This window comes from Halichoerus grypus, chromosome 3 (genome assembly GCF_964656455.1).
Source record: "Halichoerus grypus chromosome 3, mHalGry1.hap1.1, whole genome shotgun sequence".
NCBI classification, from domain to species: Eukaryota; Metazoa; Chordata; class Mammalia; order Carnivora; family Phocidae; genus Halichoerus; species Halichoerus grypus.
The window spans coordinates 129,204,041-129,225,866 of NC_135714.1; the positions used below are offsets into that span (position 1 = coordinate 129,204,041).

The 21,826-nt window shown below is 39.0% G+C and overlaps 1 protein-coding gene across 5 annotated transcripts in view; it reads right to left on the reverse strand.

Annotated features, from left to right (window-relative positions):
* The window catches only part of SH3D19 (SH3 domain containing 19), a 176,733-nt gene that overhangs the window by 52,198 nt on the left and 102,709 nt on the right, over positions 1–21,826 (reverse strand). For all 5 annotated transcript variants that reach the window (XR_013446517.1, XM_078069306.1, XM_078069305.1 and 2 more), the window contains exon 3: positions 4,084–4,124. Coding sequence is in view for 2 of the 5 variants with exons in the window: in XM_078069306.1 (XP_077925432.1) it covers positions 4,084–4,124 (41 nt within the window). In the remaining 3 variants the exon portion in view is untranslated. The remainder of the gene's footprint in view (positions 1–4,083; positions 4,125–21,826) is intronic.

The window sequence follows — 21,826 nt, forward strand, 5'->3', positions numbered from 1 at the left end:
CACTTGATTCTTCCCCTTCACACCAGAGGTGGTTAGTAACAGGAGCACCCTGGTTAGCTGAGGGGTACTCCCGCTCTGGAGGCAGCAGAACGAGGGAGAGAAAGCCTCCCAGCCTTATTGTGGATCTCCTCCACGTCCTTTGAGAATCACTGTTTTTCTGTCTCCTGCTTTGAATTTTTTTTCCTTCACATTCACTCATCTATGAAATCTCTTTTGTCCCAATCCTTACAGAATGACTGGTTCTTTTTGTCAGTGTTGAACAAGTTTAGTGGCTAGAAATACGTCAGATTTTCATACAGCATCTCACACTGTTCCTGCTAATTTCTCAACTATCCACTTCCTCTCATTCTCACTTTCCCAGATCAAACAGATCTGGTGTAGCTGTTGCCAGGACGAACGAATTTGCCCCCGACGCTCATACAGACCAACATGCTCCTTTTAACCCCTGCCACAGATTGCTAGCTAGTCTTTTGTGCATTTCGAATTAAGGCCCCAGTTAAAAGTTATCCTATCCTTCCACAGAATTATTTTCAAACTTGTCTAGTTTATATGGTTAAATTCTAAGTACAAAATAAATTCATATTCAGCTGTTTATAAAAGACTGAGATCTGGATTTACAATATTAGCACTAAGAAAGAATCCTCCTCAACTCCAACAGGATCATAAGCACGGAAGGACGCTCAGTGATCATCCTACTCCAACCTTAGAGATGGGGAGGATGGGACACAGAGAAGTTAAATGAATTATCCCAGGTCACATAGCCTATTATGGGAAGGGCTGGGACCCTTTGTTCCTTGAGGCAGTTTAACAACTCGTGGAGCCAGGAGAGCTGGATAATTCAAAATCATTGATTAGATGATGATCAGATGAAATAAACACACAGAAGGGTTATAATATTATAAGCATCATTGCTATAGTACCACCTTGCCAATGAAAATCACAATAAAAATAAAATAACTCACTAACATTTCCTTGAGACTGGGTATGATTTGGACGTGTTTGACATGATAACAAGAACATCTGTAGAGTTGAAAGCTCAATGACGTTGTAGTCAGGCAGCTTAGATTAAAATCTCAGATTTACCTCGTGAAGCCATTTCACCTTTCCAAGACTCAGTGACCCTACCATCTGTAAAATGGGGTTAACATCTACCATGCAGAGTATTGTCTTATAATGTATGTGAGCAGTTCCTGACTCACAGTAGGCATTCATTAGCTGAATCTGAATTTCAGAGAAAAATTTTCTCTTAAAAAGTTAATGACAGGAAAAGCATGAAATTCCAGATATTTCGAAGTATAATACCTTCAAAATTTTTACCCATAATATTTAGGGCTCACAAGGATGACTGCAGAAAGAAAAACCTCAGGTCTTGATTGGAACCAGTATCATTATGGAAGAATTTAAAATACAACCAGTAAAGGAATGTTGCTTTTAAAATGTGATGAAGTCTTTCTCCTTGCTGGAGAAAGATGACTAAGTACGGGATAGTAAAACAGACATTTCACTGGATTGGGTAGGCCAAAAATTGTTTACAACTTTTTCTTACAGAATGGGCAAAAAGGCAAAAGAGAAGGGGAGGACACAATTATTCTTCATTCTGTATTTACATGGTATCACATGAGGATGTTTGGCCTTCTTGCCTAAACATCCAGGAATAATACAACTAACAAGTATTTCTTTGAGTGTATGCAAAGTAACTGATACATAAGAATTAAAAGACGACGGAGTTAGTGTTTGTTTTTTTAAAAAAGATACCTCAAAGCAAGTTTTCCCGTTGTTTTGTCTCCTTCCTCTCTGCTAGGGCCCTATTTCACCAAATTCCTCTTTTTATGCTCCAGTCTGATCTCTCCGTCAATTCCTTCCCCACTGCCTACAAGTGTCTCCAAGTTTCCTCATCCTGAACAGTCATGTTCAAATCTCCTCTCTGATACTTGCCCTTCCTTCTTCTGTTTACCACCAAATGTCATACAAGAGTAGCCTACCCCAGCTGTCCTGACTTCCACATATTCCATCCATTATTCAAATTGAAGTGCAGCTTCCAATGTCAGTGTTCTACTGAAACTGCTCTCCCAGAGGTCACCACTGGCCTCCTAAGGGCCACATACGATGACCTATTCTCAGCCATCTTTGGCTTGTTCTTGCTGCAGCATTAAGAGCTATTTGTGGTTCACTTATTCTTTTAAAAAACCTCCCCCCCCTTAACCTCTAATGTACAGTTGTCTCCTGTTTTGTTTTGTTTTTTTCCCTGATCATTACTTTTCAGCCTTTTTTTTTGGGGGGGGGCCCACTCCACTTTGGCTGCCTTCTCCCAAAGCCTTGCATGGCATAGGGGCCTCAAGGTAAAAGCAAGATCCATCCTAGAGGATCTATGGGAAGTCAAGTACAAATTACAGTCCCCAACAAAGAGGTCCGAAAATCCAAGAAGAAGGCAGCAGACAGGACTCAGTCTCTCCTCCTTAGCAGGGAAGAATTTTTTGGGGTCATTCACCTTTTGCCCTACAGCACCCTAAAGGCAGAACTTGGGCTCAGACATCAGTATTTCCCAAGATTCTGTCCTTTGTCATCTTCTCTGGCCTCTATGTTTTCTCTTTAAGGGTTTAGCTACTCCTGGGTTTTGCCTATAACCTTGACAACCCCAAATTATATCTCCAGCAAAAAGTTCTTGCCTAAATTCCAGACCCTAATTTTCTTTTTATATTTTCTGTGTGTCCCATCTTGTCCACACACCACCCCGCCCTCAAAGGGCTCTAAGGCATGAATTTTCCATTTTCATATCTAAATTCCCTTCAACACATACTGTGGCATTCCCACATCTTTATAAATTCACCACCAACAAAAATAAAATGTGGGAAATGCAGAATATCCTTCTGTATTGCCACTTTACAAAATTTTCACTGCAATCGTTCAAATGCATGCTCTTCACAACCTGTGGATATCCTAAATGTATACTAAATATTACAAATTATGTTTCTAAAAATAGGATACATTCTTCTCAGGGTGGTGACCTCAGCTCAAATAATGCAAAGAACATCTAAAATCCCTCCTTTATCGGAAACCTCATTTCAAATGGAGCTGAGAGGCTGGCGGGGGGAGCTCTCACGCTCTACCACTTGTCGCCAATTGCAAATCCAACAGGAAGAGATGGAGCTCAGCAGATACTTCGTTGCTATGCCTTCAGGAAGAAGAAAGGCTTTCCTTCTCCCCCCGCAAAATCCCAGCCAATGAGACTGTCACAACTCAGTCAGTGAGAAGCCACTATATTTTGAACTCCCCAGTTTACTGCAATGGGCTTTTCCTTTATAACAGTCTTCCCAATTCCCCCCTTTTCTTACTAAAAGAATGTTCCTCTCTTTTGTTCTGCAGACTTGCCTATGGTTTTGCTGTAGCTTGCTTGTTCCACACTGCAATTCTCTGCTATTCTTGAACAAATCCATTTGGTTGGTTTAAAAAAAAAAAAAATCCCCTCCTTATTTTTGTTTAAAACAGGTAATCCATGTTCTGTTTAGTTTCCCTAACACTAAAGGGAACTTTGCAGAGACTTTTGTTAAAAATAATGTTAAAATTCTGCACCAAGAGCAAGTTTTAACCAAGAGGCTTCGTAAAGCTTTATCCAAGAGGTAAGGCTGAAAGTATGAATGCACCATTTTGGAAAGAATTCTATCATGGGCCAATCTCCACAGGCATTTATACAGTTAAATAAAAACACTATAGAAACAAACGAATCAAAAAGGACAGGGTTTAACATTTTTTACACCCATCAGATGTCTCTACCTATGGAAAATGGTAAATTTATTTTAGATCATAAAAACTGACCAGATAATCCAGATAATTTTTAAAAACTGTTTAGTTCTGTAAAAGAAAAATATTATTCTGAGGAACAGGCTTATCAATAAATGAAACTTGAAAAGAAAGTTGAAAAACTAACAGCTTGTCTGAAATGGTTTAATACTCCTGAGGAGAAGAGAGAAGCTACTTTTGTTGGATTCTTTGTAAGATTCATCAAATACAATCACTTGCTGGAAACCTAAACCATCATTTAAAATATCACAGGGGAAAATACAGAGCAGGAAAAAACAAACTTACATCTCTTGATAACCGCTCTAATGGATGACAAGGGTCCTTGGCTAGAAAAAGAAAGAAAGAAAACATTATTGTATTCCTTAATCCTTTTGAAGAAGAATCTTTCATAATGCCAGGTCATTTCTGGGACTCAATATGGCGCCAAGCAGCAACTCTGACATATTAGTTACTGCTTATCTCCTTACAAAACATAAATTTAAAGAAAGTTTTTTAATTGCCTTTGATATAAAATGTTTTATGGGAAATGAGAAGGCTGGTGAAGTATATGTGCAGTGCAAATAAAAATCTGCCTTAAAATTGCTTTCATGGCTACCTACACACTGCATCTTCCAGTGATGTTTTAGACAGCGCTTGAAATCAGGCAGCAATTACATGGTAATCAAAAGAATTCTGACCCCCTATATCTCTTTTGTGTTTGACATGGGATTTCCTGTCTTCTCACATCAGATCAAAATAGATCATTTTTACAGTTAATTTGATCTAACAGCATTTCTTCCTAAGATTAGAACTTAAAACATCACCACCTAAAAATGAAAGTCTTCTGGTTCCTTTGAGTTTTGTTCAATGGCTGGTTGGTGCTGGGTGTCTCTGACTGTGTGACCCTGGGCAAGTCGCAGAAATGCTTCTGAGCCTCGTTCACTCACTGGTCGAACCATTAGCTGCGAAGGTTTGTAACCACCAGTTTGTAAGGCTGTTTGTTTTTTTAGCCTTTATTCAAACTAGTTAGACTAACTGTTTTTGGAATCATTTAGAAAAAATATACAAACCTAAAACTTTAATGATATGATTTTTTTTAGGAAAAAAAAAGCCTTCTTGTTTTTAAATTTTTTCACTTTTTTTCCTGAATGCTCTTAAAATTTATACTTATTTTTGATCTTATTAAATTTATGCTTGTGGTAATCTATATAAATCATCTTGCTGTTTCTTAGGTAGAGAAGATAAAACTTTGGGAAGATGCAGTAACAGATCAGTTCATTTTATGGGAGGAACACTTTAAGAATATACTATTCTGCCAGACCAAACAAAAACAACATTACAGGAGGTCTCCAAGGTCATAAAACTAGGACTGTAATATAAAAACATGTGTTTTCAGCAGTACTGATTTTATGGTATCTTAAAAAAAATTCAAGTATAATTAACAGTTATAGTATCAGGTGTACAACATAATGATACCACAATTCTATACATTACTCAGTGCTCATCACAGTAAGTGTACTCTGCATCCCCTTCACCTACTTCATTCATCCTTTCACCTACTTCCTTTCTGGCAGCCACCAGTTTGTTCTCTGTATTTTAAGAATCTCATTTTTTTGTTTATCTCTTCTTCGTTTGTTTCTTAAGTTCTACATGAGTGAAATCATACAGTATTTGTCTTTCTCTGACTGACTTATTCCACTTAGCATAATACCCTCTAGATCCAGCCATGTTCGTTGGATAAGCAATGCTCATTTTTATTTATTTATTTCTTAGTAATCTCTACACTCAACATGGGGCTCAAACTCACAACTCTGAGATCAAGAGTTGCATGCTCTTCTGACTGAGCCAGCCAGGTGCCCCAGCAATGTTGTTATTTTTTTTTTTAAGATTTTACTTATTTATTTGACAGAGAGAGAGAGGAGGGGAACAAAAGCAGGGGGAGTGGGAGGGAGAAGCAGGCTTCCCGCGGAGCAGGGAGCCCGATGCGGGGCTCAATCCCAGAACCCTGGGACCATGACCCGAGCCGAAGGCAGACGCTTTAATGACTGAGCCACCCAGGCGCCCCGTTATTATTATTTTTTTAATTTTATTTATTTTAGAGAGGGGGGAAAGATAGCACGTGTGGAGGGAGAAAGAGAATATCAAGCAGACTCCACGCTGAGCGCGGAGCCTGATGTAGGGCTTGATCACAGGACTCTGAGATCATGACCTGAGCCAAAACCAAGAGTCGAATGCTTAACCGACTATACCACCCGGGTGCCCCCCAGCAATGCTCATTTTTAAAAACAGTTCTTGGGGTGCCTGGGTGGCTCAGTCAGTTAAGCATCTGCCTTCAGCTCAGGTCATGATCTCAGGGTCCTGGGATTAAGCCCCACATCTGGCTTCCCGCTCAGTGAGGAGTTTGCTTCTCCCTCTCCCTCTGCTCCTCCCCTCTGCTCGTACTCTCTCTCTCTCCTCTCAAACAAATAAATAAAACCTAAAAAAAAAATAAAAATAAAAAAATAAAAACAGTTCTTGAAGGCTTCCTATAATCAACTACTTGAAAAAATTAGCATAAGGTCATGAAGAAGAGCAACAGAACTAAAATGCAAAAGGTTGACTAAAGATTGTAGGAGAAACTTCTGGGTGCAAAAGTGGAGAGACTCTGCATGTTAATATTGTGTCTGTTGATTCAAGTCAAGCAATTAATAGAATCAAAATCAGTACTTACAGGCAGGGCCAAAAAAGCCACAATTTCATGCCTATGTCCAGGCAGAGCATACAGAATGTTACTGAATATCTATTATATCCTTGCTCATTACCATTGATCTGGTGGGATGTTATTATTTAAATAATAATATAAGTATTACCATAAATATTACCATATTACCTAAGTCGCTGTTACCTTTGTGAAGGAGGAAGGTGAACTGATTGGGGTAGAACATGGGGGTGTCTGGGTCGAAATGTCCCCGTCCCAAAAAAGATACATTGAAATCCTAACCCCAGTACCTCAGAATGTGACCTTTTTATGGAAACAGGGTCATTACAGATGTAATCAGTTAAGATGAAGTAATACTGGAGTAGGGTGGTGCCCTAATCCAATATGACTGGTGTCCTTAAAGAAAACCATGAGGAGAGAGACACAGAGGAAAGGGTCTAGATGACAATGAGGCAGAGACTGGAATTATGCAGCTGCAAGCTGAGGAATGCCAAAGATTGTCCACAAACCACCAGAAGCTAGCAAGAGGCAAGGAAGGATTCCCTTAGGATTTCAGAGGGAGCATGGCCCTGATGACACCTTGCTTTCAGACCTACAGCCTCCAGAGCTGTGAGACAATAAATTTCTGTTGTTTTAAGTCACCTAGTTTGTGGCACTTTGGTAGGGCAGTCTGGGAAACACATATGTGGGGTCTTCTGGGCACTGAGTAGATGTGATAATTCATTGAGCCATTTACTTTGTACATACATGTTACACTTCAATAGAAAGCTGGGTTGGAGGATAGGAGGGTGGTAGAAACCTTGGCACAAAACAGAATTCTCACTGAGGTCAGCCCAGGTTCTACAATTCTCAAGATTTACATCATCATGTTTAGGCTAGCTCTATAAGCCAACCAGCCAACCAACCAAGCAACCAAACAGGCAACCAACCAGCCAACCAACCAATCAGTATCTTATGTCTAAAACAGCATTTTCCCAACTCTAAAGTTTAAAGTTCTCCTTTCTAGGTTAACAGGCTCTGTGGCAGGGAAAATAAAAAAGGAGGCAAATGATGACTCCTTTTTCTCCATCTGTATGCAGAGCAAAGGCTATAGGTGAAGGTTCCACTCTGTATTTTTTTTTTTTAAGCTTTTATTTATATATTTGAGAGAGAGAAACAGAAACAGAGCATGAGCAGGGGGGAGGAGGCAGAGGGTAGAGGGAGAAGCGGGCTCTCCGCTGAGCAGGGAGCCCAATGCAGGGCTCGATCCCGGACCCTGAGATCATGACCTGAGTCGAAGGCAGACGCTTAACCAACTGAGCCACCCAGGCATCCCTCCATCTCTAGTCTTAAGCCCTCATGGAAGTTCTCCCTTAGCATGAGCTCAGGTTCATGTCTTAGCTGGGAACCTCCAGGAAGGATGGCCACTGTGGGACAGTAGACATGGCCACAGAACCACTGATCAGAGGAGGAAGCAGCAGAGCTTGGTGGTTCAGAGAGCTGGTACTAAAGTCCAAATGTTCATATGTACTCCTGGTGCTTCCACATGCTAGCTGGTGTGATTTCGTGCAAATTATTTAGCTTCTCTTCTCATTCTCTCGTGTATAAAATCGGGAATAACTTAACTCCTTCGTGAGGTTGTTGTGAAGAGTAAGAGGGAAAATCCATTAAAGCATCTTACACTGGGCCTGGAAAAAAGTGCGTGTTCAATAACACACTACTGTTATTGCAGCTTTATCACTGTTGATGTTTGTAATCTTCAGGGACATCACAAAGCATCTGACAACACATACAACCCTTGACAGGTTCTCACACTGGGGTGTGATATCACACAGAAGGCCTAACCATTTATGTTTTTAAAAGATTTTTTTTTTTTTGAGATTTACTTTGCTCTCCTCTGGTTTCTGCTGTTCCAATGGAGCCTGAGCCTAGGCCACTTGGCAAAACAAAGGACTGCCAAAGTGCATCTTCACTCCATTCTACACGTATAAACTTATGTCCTGGCCCTCGGCAGAGTTCATCTGGAGCTTCTGCCTTCTGCTCTTCAAGTACTGCTGCCCTTTGCTCTTAAGGGACAGATAAAAACCACTCCTGCCATGTGACAAAGACCCTTCTAGGAGGGAAATGAAGGGTTACGGGACACAGCTTTAGATTCTGAAGAGAAGAACCGAAAGCTGAGGTCAAGACAGAATAGTGCCAGGTCTAATTCCTGATGACTTATCTTCCTCCGGGACTCTGGGGGAGCTCCCTGGCTGTTCAGAGTCCCCTTCTATCCTTTCTTCCCACACTTTTACAGTAAGCCCTTTCCAGGCTGTGTTTTGGGTCACTGTCTACTACCGCATTTGCACATAGCCTTAGTGTTAAGGTGTTTTTAAGAAAGAAAATTGCATCTTAAAAGAGTTTAACGTAACGAAACGAATTTCTAATAAGATTTCAGCAATGAAGATGATGATGAAAACTGCTTACTCTTACATATGCCAAACACAAGATCTTTTTTACAAATGAAGAAAATAAGGTGTAGAGGTTAGGTATTCTGCCTGCAGTCACGTAGCTGGTAAGTGGCAGAACCAGATGTGAATGTACTACCATCTCATTACAGTCCAGAAGCTTCATGCTTGAGTGGATGGGTAAAAGTTTCTAGATGCTTTACAAAGTTCAATCTGTAGGCAAGTATCCTCAAGCACAAAGCTAATCCAAAAAATTTCACATTGGAGTCACCTCCAGACTCTGCAGATGTAGGAGAAAACAAAATAAAAGTTCCTAGGCATGACGTTTTGATATTGTCAAAAAAAAAACAAAGCAAACCATAATGTTCATTCCTAATCTCACCTAAGAAAATCCAATTGGATCATGTTTTATTTATCATAATGAAACAGAGTCTAAAAAATATTTATTTATAGAGATTTTATTTATTTGTCAGAGAGAGAGCACAAGCAGGGGGAGAGGGGGAAGCACGCCTCCCGCTGAGCAGGGAGCCCAACGTGGGGCTTGATCCCAGGACCCCAGGATCATGACCTGAGCCGAAGGCAGACACTTAACCGAGTGAGCCACCCAGGCGTCCCCTAAAAAATATTTATACAACTTTCAAAGCAATATCTTATTTCCAAGCTTTAAATAATTTCCCCTGCCCCCTCTCTCTGGTGAGGAAAACTGTTTCCACAAACCAGAATAATACCTTCAAGTGCCCATCATCATTATCACACCTGGTTTTGGAGTTCCTTCTCTGTGCAGAGGCAACTGAATATACGGTTAAAAATATATTCTTTGTAAAAACACTCAATTAAAGCCATGGGCACATCATTAAAGTACTAGTCAGTAAAGTTATTTGCTTAACAAAGAGCTAAGCTAATGTGATCTAGAGGTGAGCCCTCTGATCAAGCTGATAAACCTGCCAGTGAACATAAAGTTTATCTCTTTGTACCACCTTCTCCAAAGGCTCTCAACATTTGGATTGATTCACCTCCACTTCCTAGCAGAAAGGTTTAATCAGATTTGTGTAATTTTTGCAGACTGGAAGAGGTATTCTGTTTCATCCATTCTCATACAACCAATGCTTATTACATATATAATATGTAATATTGTATATCCATACATCCCTACATATATACATACATAGAAGACACTAGGAATGCCTTGAAAGCATAGACTCTGCTCTCAGTGAGAAAGACAAATATTGCAACTGCCTTTCTATTAATAGTATGTAGGGGTAGGCAAAAGGTGCTATGGATGTAAAGAAGGTATATATCACTCCATTTTGGGGTCTTAGGGCAAGGCTTCCAAAACGTGACATGTGTATTGACGGAGACTGAAGAATGTGTAGGAGGAAAGGTTCTGAACAGGGAGTGACAGGCAGCATGTGCAACAAAAGACCAGGAGCAAGGGGGACAGCTGAACATGGTTTGAGCACAGCATATAAGGAAGCCATGGTAAGACGTAAAAAGGGACTGGAACTCAAATGCCATGCCAAAGTGAGAACATGCCATAAAGGTAAGTGCTGATGCCAGGCATCACCAGCCAGGTTAAACACTAAGAATCTATGGGTCAAGGATATGACAGCAAAGTGTCTCAAAAGCAAGTAAGAATTTATCAGGGCCATCCCCTTAGAACAAGCATTTTGACCATAGCTGGTCTGTATGTACCAACCATGGTATTCGTAGCATGCCTGCCTTTAAAAAAGCATTAATGAATAAACCCTGGAGTGCCAGTATTCTGTCTTAAAACTGTGGGCTGATCCACATTTTTAGGAACTAAATATACTGATGATAGGACTGACACACTAATATTTGATGAGATAAATAATGAGTGGAGGTGGGGAAGATAGAGGTGAGCAAGAGGAGGTTTCTGGAAGTGCCAGGAAGGCAATGGAGAAGTCTAGGGTGCTTTATTTATGCATGCAATTATTCATCTATGGACCTCTCACTATGTAGCTGGCATTATACCACAAACAGGAGACACCGATACGAATATACAACCTCTGCCCTCAAGAAGAATGCAGTCATGTTGATAAGATCAATAAATAAAAGATTAAAAAATGTGAAAAAAATGTCACACAAGGTATTGTAAGAGGTTAGAAGAGGGGTGTCCAACTTTAGCTCTAGGAGAGTTGAAAACAGAGCTGATGCTTGAATAGAGCTAACACAAGTTCTCATCCTTAGCACTACTGACATCTGTTAAAGATGAGGGGTTGTCCTATTTATTACAGGATGATGGGCAGCATCCCTGGCCTCTACCTACTGGATACCAAAAGCATACTTTCTCCCACCCCCTGCCAGCTGTGACAACCCAAAATGTCTCCAGACATTGCCAAATGTCCTCTGGGCAGGTACTGGGCAGGGGAGAATCACCCTCACTTGAGAACCACTAAGTTAGTGGCAACAAAACAGAGCGATAGGATTTATATGGATGTGAAAGAAGCTGACTTTGCCATTTCTGGTTGCCAAGTTGATGGTGGCAGTACTGGAATAAAATTGGGGGCTGGATGTGAAAGAACAGGACAAAGGCAATGAGAAGGAGAGAAGAAAAAAGTAAAAGGAATTTCTAGCACCAAGAACAGTTTTAGAAAAGTGGTACTCTGGTGATACCAGGTCAAAAAATGAGTCTTTCTCTGATGGAACATTTTTTCATTCTATGGAAAGAAAAAAAAAAAAAAAACCCTTTCTAAGTCAGGTGTTTATAAATCAAGCATTGCCTACACTTAAAAAAATGATAGTTATTTCAGGACTACAATAAGCAAAACTTCTTGACTTGTTCCATTTCAAAAAACAAAAACCCCCAAAACCAAAATACCTTATATGTACTTTTATGAACAAAGCCTTGGGCCAACCCTGATTTGCTTCTCAAAACAGAAAGCAATAATGTTATTATCATGACAAATACTGTGTTTTCATCTTGTGTATCAGTCCAACTTTTATCATCCTATGTTACCTGGTAGAATAAGGTAATATTATGTAATGGGAGAAGAAAGTATGAGTTAGTAAATAATATTGTGCTACTGAGACAAATATAGAGCTATAATGCCATTTTAATAATGCCTAAATTAATATCATCATCATCATAATACGTAGAGCCATATATGATAAACTGTAGGGAATGGAAAAGAAGAGTGTATTACTTGAAATTAATGAACACAATTACGCATTAGTTCTAAAATTCTGATGAACCTCCATAGTTTAAAGTCTGGGTATATACAAGGGGGTGAATTCCTTCTTAAGAATTAGAGAAAGAGGAATAAAGAAAAATAATTGAGGGGGCGCCTGGGTGGCTCAGATGGTTGAGCGTCTGCCTTCGGCTCAGGTCATGATCCCAGGGTCCTGGGATCGAGCCCCACATTGGGCTTCTGGCTCAGCAAGGAGTCTGCTTCTCCCTCTCCCTCTGCCTCTCCCACTGCTCATGCTCTCTCTCTCTGTATCTCTGTGTCTCAAATGAATAAATAAAAAAATCTTAAAAAAAGAAAAATAATTGAGATCCAGCCAAATGGCTTTTGCTAAAGCTAAAAACTATTAACAAAACTACAAAATATTTCTATTAATACTCTGAAAGCTTTAGGAAAAAAGTTATAGGAGTTCTGATTTCACTTTTTTATCACCATTGACAGCTCAATTATAGTAATTAAGATCTATAATACAACATCAAGTTACACTGGGAATTTTTCTACTTAATCTTTTTCAAAGCAAGCAAATCGTATCTGTGATCTTTACACAGTTTCAGAACAAATAAAGCCAATACATATTTAAATGAGGTTTCATTAACACACCCTACCCATTATAAATTTGTAAAATGAGGTTTTTTTGGTCTTTTTTTAAAGATTTATTTAGGGACATCTGGGTGGCTCAGTTGGTTAAGTGTCTGCCTTCAGCTCAGGTCATGATCCTGGGGTCCTGGGATCGAGCCCCACGTTGGGCTCCTTGCTCAAAAGGGAGTTGCTTCTCCCTCTGCCTGCCGCTGCCCCTGCTTGTGCTCTCTCTCTCTGTCTCTGACAAATAAATAAAATCTTAAAAAAAAAAAAAGCTTTATTTATTTGAGAGAGAAAGACAGAGGGAGCAAGCAGAGGGAGAGGAAGACAAACAGATTCCCCACTTAACGAACTGAGCCATCCAGGTACCCTGTAAAATGAGTTCTATTAACAGTCATATCTGTGAGCATAAAAAATATGGAGGAGGACAGGTAGAGAAAAAGCAAATAGGATGCATGATGTACCTACTGGGGCATCATGACTATAGTGGGAAGAATAAAGAATTTGAAGCCAGCCAGATAACTGCTTTCATATTTCCAACTTACTTATTTGCTGGAACTGTTTTCTTTGTTTTCTTTCTAATGTCTATCTTATGACTTGTTACTAAGATTGAATGAAAAAAAAAACTACATAAAATATACAGCACAGAGCTTGGCATATATTAGAGTCTCAAAAAATGTTGCTTGTATTTCCTATTTTCCAATACACAATTTTGTCTAGTCCATAACTGTATGAGGCTGGAATTTCAGGGGCTATCCTGCCAACACCAGTTGAATTACCCTATAGTTATCATAACCTTATAAATTCAAATAATTGATCATTTGCATTTCAGTTGCAATTATTATTCACTACTTACAACCCTTCTGAGATTCACAATGCATACTTCTCATATACCAAATCTCCTACCAAGCCGAAGCAATAACAAAGCCAAGAGAACAAAATAGACTGACAAGCTTCTGTGATCACTGTATTATCCCTACTGAGAACACAGATCTCTATTCCTTTCCGGCACCCTTTCCATGATGTTTTTCACAAAATGGACATGGTGATCAGTAGCTCTAAAGAGTTTCATATTTCTTTAGCTCTATTAAACAAAAAAATCCCACAAGTGTTCAAAGATCCTGGAAGAGGCTTTCAACTCTACTATTAATAACTACAGTATATTAAAAATTAGAATATGTTGCCCTGCCCTTCCCATTCTTTGTTTTCTCTGGGTTTTTTTCCCCTACACAGGAATGTCTTGACTTCCTAATTAGACTGCCAACTTCTCTACTCATTTTTATAGTGCAAGTCAGTGGAACTGTATCCTGTGCTCACCGAACTCCTGTGAACTCAATACTACTCACAGAGAGAAATAAATATAATTTGAATAGTACAGGCAATCCCACCTACAATTTACTTAATAAGCAAATCCCCCCAAATAATTTTGCTGCTGGTTTTGTTCTGCCGGTCTTTATTCCCAGTTACATCTTCTTGTATGCTCACTTTGCTAAGAGTGTCTGGGTCTAATATTTAACAATAGATATTCTTCATACAAAATGTCACCTTGATGAACATCTGGTACTCAAGAGAAGGAAAACTGGCCAGGTTTGCCTTAAGAAATGGTACATTACTATTTTTTTTAAAGATTTTATTTATTTTAGGGACGCCTGAGTGGCTCAGTTGGTTAAGCATCTGCCTTCGGCTCAGGTCATGATCCCAGGGTCCTGGGATCGAGCCCCGCATCGGGCTCCCTGCTTGGCAGGGAGCCTGCTTCTCCTTCTCCCTCTACTGTTCCCCCTGCTTGTGCTCTCTCGCTCTGTCAAATAAATAAATAAAACCTTTTTTATTTATTTAATTAGAGAGAAAGCGAGAGAGCGAGAGAGCACACGAGCCAGGGGGAGGAGCAGAGGGAGAGGGAGAAGCAGACTGCCTGCTCAGCAGGGAGCCCGATGTGGGGCTCGATCCCAGGAGCTTGGGATCATGACCTGAGCCGAATGCAGCAGCTCAACCAACTGAGCCACCTAGGAGCCCCAAGAAATGGTACATTAGACTCCAACATGGCACCTAATTTGGCAACAAACACTGTACTTCAAGTGTCAATTAACAGAAATTTCGGGGGTCAATCAGCCTAATCACACATTTTCATTGTACTGTATCTTTAGAACCTGTCTGTTTATTATATTTAAACCTCTGGTAATTCCCAACTAATAAGGAGCACAAAATCTTCCCTGGTGTGCTAAATTTCAAACCATGTATAATATACAATAACATACAGTGAGATTAATCAGAAAAAACTTATCTGAGTGGGTTATCTTATATGATGTAGAACACATACAACTAATTTTGAGAGGAGATATAGGGCATAATGTTTACTCAGCACCTAAGAAAGGTGGTATTTACTGTAACATGGGGCAGCAGGATCTTTAACCTCGTCAAATGTGAACACAAAAAAGGTTGAAAACTAATGATCTGAAGTGTGAATGTGTTCAATAAACATCTACTGAATAAACCAAGGAATTAATAACCAAAATATATTTTTTCTAGGGTTATATATTTCATCCACAGCCTACCTAAAGTGATCTGTAGAAAGAGTTTTAACAGAAAACCTAGAAAGACAAAAAGGGCTAAAATCTAATCCTCTCTTTTCTGGATATACAGCGATATAGTAGGATTAAATTTTATGATTACAAGTTATTTGTTGGTAAAAGGCAAAAAAAGGGATAGCATAGTATTTTGTTTTTTTAAGATTTTATTTACGTATTTGCCAGAGAGAGAGAGAAAGAGAGCACAAGCAGGAGGGGAGCGGCAGGCAGAGGGAGAAAGCAGGCTCCCCGCTAAGCAAGGAGCCCGATGTGGGACTCGATCCCAGAACCCTGGGATCATGACCTGAGCCGAAGGCAGATGCTTAACTGACTGAGCCACCCAGGCGTTCCAGGATAGCACAGTTCTTAAGGGGTATCCATTGTATGCCAGGAAAAAGTGACGGGAATAAGAAAATGTTAGACAAATATAAGGCAGTTGCAGTTTGAAACATCCCAATTGCATCCAGAGACTGATTTTTCAAATTTTGTTTTATTAGCTGGTTATTTCTGTATTTTTGACCAAAACACAATCATTCACTTAACTGTTAAGAGTAAATATTCAATTTTCAGGAAATTTAATGCTTATGCAATTCCAGGTATTATGCTAAGTACCAAAGAAACAAGATCAACTAGGACATGGACCCTGCCCATAAGATACTCATAGTTTAGTCAGAAGCCTAGACAAGAGAAGAGCTTATGATCTGCTTGTGTTCGGTTTTTCTTAAAATTAGGACTTTCATATACTTTTTACCTTGTATCAGAAGTATTCTGGTGTGTTATTTCCTCTACTAGACTACAAAGTCCTTCTCAGGCAATGCACATATTGGAATGGTGCTAAAACTTAAATTAAAAAAAAAAAAAAAAAAAACTACAGCAAATTTTTTAAATTATAGCAATTTTTAAAGTCCTCTCAGCATGTTCAGATTCTATGCCATGTAATATTTTAGATCATATGTAAAGAACAAGTCTTCCTAAAACAACTGACTCATCCAATTACACCTTATTTAACAATGACTTTTAAAGAATGTAGAGAGAAGGGGCACCTGGGTGGCTCAGATTGTTAAGCGTCTGCCTTCGGCTCAGGTCATGATCCCAGGGTCCTGGGATGGAGTCCCACATCGGGCTCCCTGCTCCTTGGGAGCCTGCTTCTCCCTCTGCCTCTCTCTCTCTGTCTCTCATGAATAAATAAATAAAATATTTAAAAAAAAAAAAAAAGAATGTAGAGAGAAGTTCTTAAAAAAAAAAAAAAGACTAGAAAACCCACACCCTTCTCTAAAACCTGGCATCCTGGTTTCCAAAACTACATGCATCAGAGCTTCTACCTAAAAAGATTGATACATCCCTTTGGACACTTCTTTATGGACATTCAAGGAAAACCTGGTATTAAGTCCTGTGACAGACATGAGACTGGCCTGGGACCCTACCTGGCAAGAGAAATCAGAACATGGAAAGTTTCGGGGCGCCTGGGTGGCTCAGTCGTTAAGCGTCTGCCTTCGGCTCAGGTCATGATCCCAGGGTCCTGGGATCGAGCCCCACATCGGGCTCCTTGCTCAGCGGGAAGCCTGCTTCTCCCTCTCCCACTCTCCCTGCTGTGTTCCCTCTCTCACTGTCTCTCTCTGTCAAATAAATAAATAAAATCTTTAAAAAAAAAAAAAAAAAAGAACATGGAAAGTTTGGCAGAAACCCAAAGAGTCACTAGGTCATACTACAGAAGGAAAAATTAAAAGCAGATTTCCCTACATCACAGTCCATATATGGAGTCCTAACACCTACACAATAAGAAACAAACATCAAGTAAAAAAGCCCTCTGTCCAAAGATGAAAGAATGCTCAAGGAGAAAAGAAGGGGAAAAATTTCTCAAAACCTACTAGTTTATCACCTACCTGGAAACACCTGCTTTATGGTGTTTGTTTTTTACTAAATATATAAATATTCCAATACGTTCGTTCCCATCAATACACATAATCTACTTTTGTCTTCCCTTGGTTCTATGATGCAAAATTAATAGAAGACAGTGGGCTGTAGAAAGTGGTAAGGACACTGCCTCCCACACTTGCTGCTGTGAACTCAGAGGCATACCTGGTAACACTCTCAATGTGAGAGTTACGGAGAAGAGCTCTTAATTCTTACATTTCTGGCTATCACTTTTAGTTATCTTTTACTTCCTTTTTTTTTTTAAGATTTTATTAATTTATTTGACAGAGAGAGAGAGAGACAGCAAGAGAGGGAACACAAGCAGGGGGAGTGGGAGAGGGAGAAGCAGGCTTTCCCGCTGAGCAGGGAGCCCCATGCGGGGCTCTATCCCAGGACCCTGGGATCATGACCTGAGCTGAAGGCAGACGCTTAACGACTGAGCCACCCAGGCACCCCAATCTTTTTACTTCCTTAATGCATGAACAAATCTAATACTTTAAAAATAACCTGAAATTAACTAATGATGTAGTGTATGGTGATTAACATAACAATAAAAAATTAAAAAAAAAATAACCTGAAATTAACTATTCTTTTAGGGACATTGAAAATCAAAGGAACATATATATATGGGTAAGAAAATGACAATATCTGATTAATAAATTATTTTAATTTTAGGTCATACACAAAAGGGTAGGAAGGAGGGAAAGATGAAAAGTGGAATTAGACTCCATATACAACCTGATAAACCTATCAAAGTAAAAGTGGGTGGATTATTTAGTGGAGATACAATTAGTATAGACCAATATTTTTGGGTTTTGTTTTGACATCATTCCTGACCCATTTTGAATCATTCAGTATTGAAACCTAGAAGACATAACTGCATAGCACAAGTGCCTGGTATTTCTTGATGATGTGGCAATCAAAATCAGCACTAAAACTCAAAAGGTCCAGAAGCAGCTCATATTTGGAGCTGAGTTAGCAACAAAATATGTTAAAAACAAAGTGGTGTGTGCATGCATATGAATATTTGGAAAGATGTCTTAACCTTAGCATTCCAATGAGACCAAATTCGTATTAATTAAAATTCAGCATCTTATGGGCAAGGGTCCATGTCCCAGTATAATATTCTCTTATAAAAAATAAAACCTTACTATTAATAAAAACATATGAAAAATCAGAGGGTTTAGTAAAAGGCAGCAGAGAAATAAAAAAGGTGAGAAACATGATTTTGTGTTTCTCCATTCTTTATGGGATTAAAATAACACTGCCTCAAGGGATGATAGCTTGCTATTTTTCACCGCAAAAACAAATACATATTTTAAGCATCTGAAACTGACCAAAATATTAATTAAGTGATGCTCCCAACAAGTTAGAAAGAAATTAGGTCAGTCTGAAACCCTGACTTTAAAAATCTAAAAAAGGTATTACTTCTAAAATGTTAGCTCTCTTTTTTATTTAAAATATCGAGGCAGATAGTTTTAAAAAGCTAGGTTTAAATGTTATTAATAAAAATAATAAATTATTTAGATTATAGGATGCTACAAGATTTTTCTACACTAATAATTTTTTTAAGTATCTTTTAAAGGAGAGTGCCATAGCCACCCATCTCTCACTTATAATCTCTTGATCAAAGGTATTAAGTTGGCTAAAGCCCTTCCTTTTGCCCTTTGTAAAATGCATTACATTTCTATCTTTTCACCAAATCTTAGTAATATCTAAAGCAGAATAGACTTAATCAACGGTGGAGGAAACAATGAAGCAATAAACATATACACAACAGCAAAACCTAATCAATATAATTTCATATATTAAAGGCCTTAAGAAAGCCTTCATTTTACTAATAAAAACAAATAATTTTTCAAAGTTTTTATTCAAATTCCAGTTAGTTAATCTACAGTGTAATATTAGTTTCAGGCATACAATATTAGTGATTCACACTTTCATACATCACCCAGTGCTCATCACAAGTGCATTCCTTAATCCCCATCATCTATTTCACCCATCTCCCCACCACCTCCCCTCCAGTAACCATCAGTGTGTTCTCTGTAGTTAAGAGTCTGTTTCTTGGTTTGCCTCTCTCTCTGTTTTTCCCCCTTGCTAGTCTGTTTCCTTTCTTTCTTAAATTCCAGGTATGAATGAAATCATATATTTGTCTTTCTCTGACTGACTTACTGAACCTAGCATAATACTCTTTGGCTCCATCCATTTCATCGCAAATGGCAATATTTCATTTTTTATGGTTGAGTAATATTCCACTGCATGTATACACCACATCTTCTTTTTGCTTTCTCACATCTAGGGTTAGTATTAGGGCTAGGGCCAGGATTAGGGTCAGGTAAGACCAGGGTGAGGGTATGTGCCTCATATCTTGCAGGTCAGAGACGACCCCAGAGGGTTAGGTTTACGGTTAGGGTTCAAGTTAGGGGTTAGGAGTTAGGCTTCTGGTTTGTGCCTGGCATCCTGCAGTTCAGAGACCTCTTCAGGGAATAAAACCAGGCTTTGCTGGCAGCGAAGAATAGACACGGCCGAGATCTACTGAACTGAGGCAAGGAGTTGCCTTGGGGCTCCAGATCCTCTTCTTTAAATAGAAACAAATTTTTAAAAATTCATTTAACCGAGTCCTTCAAAAACAGGCAGTTCTTAAAGAGTTTCTGTTAAAGCCAAAGACTTTGACCAAGAATGTAAGACGGAACACAGAAACAGCTGAGTTCATTCTAACAACACATGATTTGTTCTCTGGGAACTGGAACAGAAACTTCAACAGTGAGTAGGCATGAAAACTTTTACTGCAAATATTCAATAACTTCTCCATTATATAAGGAGTGCAAGCAGTGTGCACATCAGCTAATATCTATTTTTTGCAAAGCCACTGGAAAACTTTACCCCTGGAGAGCAAGAATATATGTGGTAGCTAAAGCACTTAAAGTCTTTTAAAATTATGACTATCAAGAGTTATATGAAATTACCCAACAGGTATAGCAGTAGACAGGCATAGGCTGGGGAGCAGAAAAGCAGATTTTAGGATACATACTATGTATTTGAGGATACCTTCATTTAAGTGTATGACTTCATTAAGCCTGTAGGCACTGAGTCCATCTGCCCTCAAACAGGTAATTCTATATTTACAGGATTTAAAAAAGACTCACAGAGAGTACAATGTGCCTCCTGTAAGCATCAGAAGGAGGCAGAAAGGAGAGGAGCAAGAAGGTAACAGAAGAGGATGTAGGACAGAACCGCAGGTATGGGGTCCGGCTGAACGAAGGATGGAGCACTACATGTGAGGATGAGGGAAACAAGGTTTCCAAACACTCTCCACATAAGGACTCTGCCTGAGGAATGATGAAGCCCATACTGGCGCCACACTTTGAAATAAACAACGCGCTACACAGGAGATTTATGCTACCCCTGTCCCCATTCATTCTCTCCTCTTGCACTCACACTGGAGAGGAGAGGCATTTTATTTAGCTACTCTCACCAAGTCCCTCTTATGGCTGAAATGGCTTTGCACTCTGTGGCAGAGACACAAAGCATGGCCAACTGGTATTAGAATTTACTTCTGTAAGGTAGATAAACAGATCCCCAAACCGAATATTTAGTATGAGCTCACTGTATTTATTTTTTATTTTTTTAGATTTTTTTTATTTTTTATTTGAGAGAGAGAGTATGAGATGGGGAGAGGCAGATGGAGAAAGAGAGGCAGACTCCCCACCGAGCAGGGACCCAATGTGGGACACGATCCCAGAACCCCGAGATCATGACCCAAGCCGAAGGTAGACACTTAACCAACTAAGCCACCCAGGTGTCCCTGAGCTCATTATTTTTTAAAAAGTGATTTAAAAATGCCTTATTTTTAAAATCTTACTTAAAAAAACTATATATGTGTATATACAAACACATATACATACAAATACATGCACACCCATATACACATACAAATACGTACTATATATTATGTATTTTTATATTTTTTTACTTATATAAGAAAAATGAGAACTTATCTGCCCAGTGGTGTGCTGGCGCCAGCTCATACTGGCTTATGAGAGCTGACAAATTTTCAGAACTTTTGCAGGCCAGTTGTTAGACAGCCGTTATTAAAAATTATATAAACTTACATAAAGTATACGAACTTACAATTAACGAATCACACAAAAGCAAAAGTAATAAATACTCAAAACTTACTTCCTATTTCTTTTACCACATTTTACTATTATCTATGCTCTTGAGATTATTAATGCCTATTACGTCTGTACGGTGGAAATACTATATAATGATGTGCTACTGAGCAACTCTTTCCAATTCACCATCAGTGGTGTCATGTTCATAGCTTGAAATTGGCTACGGTTGGAGGGTTTACAAACAAAAATTGGCAAACCAGGGCTTAATTTATCACTTTATTGATTGTTTAGATTTAAGAAAATGTTAATAATGCAGATTCAACATAACATGTTGTGTTTGTAGAGGTTACATTATGAATAGCACAAAACACTGAGGAAACATTCTTCCAATATTTGAATACTATTATCTGAATCCGCAAAGAAGTTGCTCAGCTCATAAAACAAAGGGGTGGAAATTCTGACATATGTTTCAGTGGTTTCACTTTCATCTTACTCATTAATATAAACAAAAATATCAACCAACATTCATATTAGAATTACACTCAAA